Source organism: Drepanopeziza brunnea, assembly GCF_022702325.1.
Source record: "Drepanopeziza brunnea f. sp. 'multigermtubi' strain 214-2 chromosome Unknown ctg7, whole genome shotgun sequence".
NCBI lineage: Eukaryota > Fungi > Ascomycota > Leotiomycetes > Helotiales > Drepanopezizaceae > Drepanopeziza > Drepanopeziza brunnea.
Window position 1 is genome coordinate 137,337 of NW_027094070.1, and position 3,929 is coordinate 141,265.

Below are 3,929 nucleotides of genomic sequence, written 5' to 3' on the forward strand. Positions count from 1 at the left end.
ATGCGGACCACCTGCGTTCCCTTCCTCGCCGTCATGGCCTCTTCTATGCTGGTCAAGGAGGCCATCGCCGTCCCCCGCCATGCCCACCTTAATCTGCACGCTAAGCGCGACTACTACGTCGCTACGGACACTGTGATCGTGACCGAGGAGGTCTGGGTCACCGAAGCAGCCGATGGATCTCTGGAGACTCGACCTGCTACGGCAACCGCCTTCGTCGATGAGAGTGCCCTGATGGTAGCTGAGCCGCTGCCAGGGGCGCCCCCCCTCGCTGCTCCGGCGACAACTCTGGTTCCAGTGGTTTCTTCGAGCAGCAGCAGCAGCAGTCTCCTGAATGCTGATCTGATCGAGGCCAAGCCATCCAACTCCTACGTCGCCCCCATCTCTACTCTGGTCGCCGCCAAGCCGATTGCAAGCGCAAGCGCAAGCACTTCTCTCGCCGCTCCCGCAGCTACCGCCTCATCCTCCTCTTCCACCACCTCGACAAGCAAGCGAGGGCTCGCTTACAACGATGCCTCCCTCCTCACAGCCTTCGCCAAGAACAGCATGTTCTCCTGGTCTTACAACTGGGGCTCCACCCAATATGGTGGTACCGTTCCCGCCGGAATCGAGTACGTACCTATGCTGTGGGGCCTCTCGAGTGATCATACTCGCAACTGGGCCGACGCCGTGTCCACCGGTCTCGCCGCCGGAGCAACGCACCTCCTCTCCTTCAACGAGCCCGACTACTCCGGTCAAGCCAACCTCGGATACGCCGCCGCAGCCACGGGATACATGACGTACATGCAGCCCTACGCCTCCAAGGCCAAGCTCGTCTCCCCGGCCGTGACCAACGGGGGCGACCCCATGGGCCTCACGTGGCTGACGAACTTCATCGCGGCCTGCTCGGCCTGCACCATCGACGCCATCGCCGTCCACTGGTACAACGGCGGCGACGCGGCGGCCTTCAAGGCGTACATGGCCAAGGCGTACGCCGCGGGTGGCAACCGGCCCATCTGGGTCACGGAGTTCCAGGCCTCCGGCACGGCGCTCGAGCAGGCTGCCTTCCTGAAGGAGGTCATGGCCTGGATGGACTCTACGAGCTACATCGAGCGCTACTCTTACTTTATGGTCGCGGACGGGAACCTGATGAGTGGCAGCGCGCTAAGCTCGCTCGGTTCGACTTATGCCGCTGCCGCTGCGGCGTAAAGCGGCAGGCTGGCAGGCTAGCTAGCTAGCTGCGAGGAGCGAGGAGCGATCGAGACCTCTGTGCGGACAAGCGTCCGTGAGTGTGTCCGTGAGTGAGCGAGAGCAGCAGCTAGCTGGGTGGGATGACGGCATGAGTAACGTAACTTGACGTACTTAACGCAGCGGCCAAAATGGGTACACAGGACCATATACATCTGCATCTGGCCTTTGGACTTGGAACTTGGGATTTCCTTTCTGATTTCTGATTTCTCGCGAACACGCACAAACACACACAGGAGCGAGCATTCTATTCTCATTGTACATACATACTATACTTTCTTCATATCGCGGCTGGGCTGGAGGTTGGCCGACCGGGGACCATGAAGAAAAATACATGAATAGGAAGATAAACGAATGAGATAAATTAGAAAAATCCAGACTGGCTACTTCTTTTATTGCGTCTTGGGATTGGAATTGGAAGTGGAAGGGCAGAATCCGCTTGTTTTCCATCTTTCTTTTAATCTTAGGCTGGATGGTTGTGATTGTGATTTTGTGATGTTGATATTGATATTGATGTGCTTTACTTCATCTGGCATCTTGTTGATTTTCATCTTATTTCTTATTTTGAAGCGCTTTGTTTTTTTTTTTTTTTTTTTTTTTTTGGTTTGGTTTGGTTTGGTTTATTTATTTTCTCTCCCTTCTGATAAGCGAAAAGTGAAACCAAGAGATTACCAACAGATAATAGTCAGTGCGCCGCTTGTTTATTTACTGACTGACTGACTGGCTGGCTGTAAGAAAACTATTTTGAAGTTCTGAGGTTTAAGATTAACATTTATATTTTGGGGGGTGGGGGGGCAATAAGATCTGGATTATTATAAGTGGGTGAATGGGTGTAGGGGGAGTAGAGGATATACACCACTATGTACCACGCACTGGGTGTTGGGTGTTGGGTGTTGAAAGTGGGATGTTGGGTTTTAGATAGCGAGATTACTTACTTATTTATCTGCTTGCTTACTGGGTAGTCAATTCCTTTATGAAAGAGGTGTTTTCTTTTCTTTTTAGAAGTTTAAAATAGATAGCTGGATGAACAAATGGGCGAGCGAGCGAACGAACGAATGGATGGATATTTGGTTTGGAAAACTGCTTTGTTCTTACGCTACATGTATCATGATATAGGAAATTTAGTCCGCGTAGGAAATTTATTCGCGGACTAAATTTCCGGTGCTATCTCGATATCTCTATCTGGCAGAATGATAAATATGAGGTAGGTAGTTTAAGAGGGACGGCATGTTTCATAAACGTGATTACAACTGCTACAAATACCTTCAATCTTAATCTTCAGCTTCGCCTTGCTTGGTAAGCGGCTACGACGAGACATTCATATGCTCAAGAGCCCCCAACTTTCGTCTCATCTCTTATCCATACAAAGCCAGCCGGCAAGACAGCCAAGTACCTCTGATTCCCTCGCTCCTTCCTATCGTATAGGTAAGTAAAATAAAGAGCTACACCTCACAGATTGCACGATAATAAAATTATATAAGTATATAATATCTCGTGTGTTAGATAATTTTGACTATAGACTCGACTATGACTTCGAGGTAGATGGATAAGAGATTCCAGCTCAGAGCTGCTGCTACTTACCTCAGAGCGTTCTCCACAATACTGCTTCTTGTTGGCAAGAGAGATAGAGATGCCAGCAAGGAAAGTTCGGTCGAAGTTGAGAAGGACAAGTTGATTGTGCTTAATAGGCTTGGTGCTATATAGAGAAAGGAGCGAGCTCCAAGACCCAAGTCACTTGCCCCAAAAACAAGCAAGCAAGCAAGCCCCCATTTCCATGTCTACTCCATATCTTAAATCCTCTTCAAAAAAAAAAAAAAACTATCCGATTATCGACCGTGAAATAAAAAGCAGGACTTAGAATCCAGCTTGCCTTGCGAACTTCTCACGAGCTTCTCACGAGAAAGGATAGTAGCAGCAGCAGTCTAGCTACCCAAGTTAAGACACCTCACCTATCCTAACATATTCCATCATCAGCTGCAAAAGGCAATAAGAGCCCTGTGGTGCCGTCTGTAATAGTAATACTAGTACTGTATAGTGAGTGAGTGAGTCGTAAGAAGAGCTGGGCTGGACCAAGGTGAGCCGCGTTATTGCGTGCCAGCCTTAGATCATGTCCGCGTTCAAAATATCTAGACCCTATTGATTCGGGTAGATAGTTCTGGGAAGAGAGGGAGGGTGAGGGGAAGGGGAGAGGGAGGGAGGGCATATAAGGGACCGAAAGTCGCTATACGTACTCCGTTTCTTGACTTGGAATGCGTTTTCTTCGCAAAACAGCGACCAAGGTGACGAGATATATGATCTGGTGTTGTAGCACTTACTACTCCTCTTCAGCCAAGACTTGAGCGTCCACAAGATATTGAGAAAACACCCACATACACACATAAACAGAAACTTGAATTTGTATAGAAGTAGATGTGTATTCGCCTGTGCCACCCCTCAGGAAGCACCAAGCAAACCACTTCTGCTATCTTAAAGGGTTCGCAGCTTCACATGGGGCAGATCAGATCAGTGGTATCAAAAAGAAGTTTCCAGTCATCTGTCCTGAAGAATCTGTCCTCAGCCCACCAGCCAGATCGTAACGCCGCCCAAATGCATCAGACGCCATTTATCCATCCATGCAAGATGCTCCTTATCCCGCGCCACAAATATCATCACACGTCGTTCACGCATACATAAACAGATTCTCGAGGCCCCTGAGAGCTACACAT

At 49.5% G+C, this 3,929-nt stretch overlaps 1 protein-coding gene across 1 annotated transcript; it reads left to right on the forward strand.

The window, feature by feature from the left end:
• On the forward strand, positions 1–1,185 carry L3040_004595 (uncharacterized protein; the record flags this gene model as incomplete). Its single annotated transcript, XM_007287916.1, has 1 exon — positions 1–1,185. The coding sequence occupies one exon, from the start codon at positions 1–3 to the stop codon at positions 1,183–1,185; it is 1,185 nt and encodes a 394-aa protein (XP_007287978.1).
• Between the last annotated feature and the right edge of the window lie 2,744 nt (positions 1,186–3,929).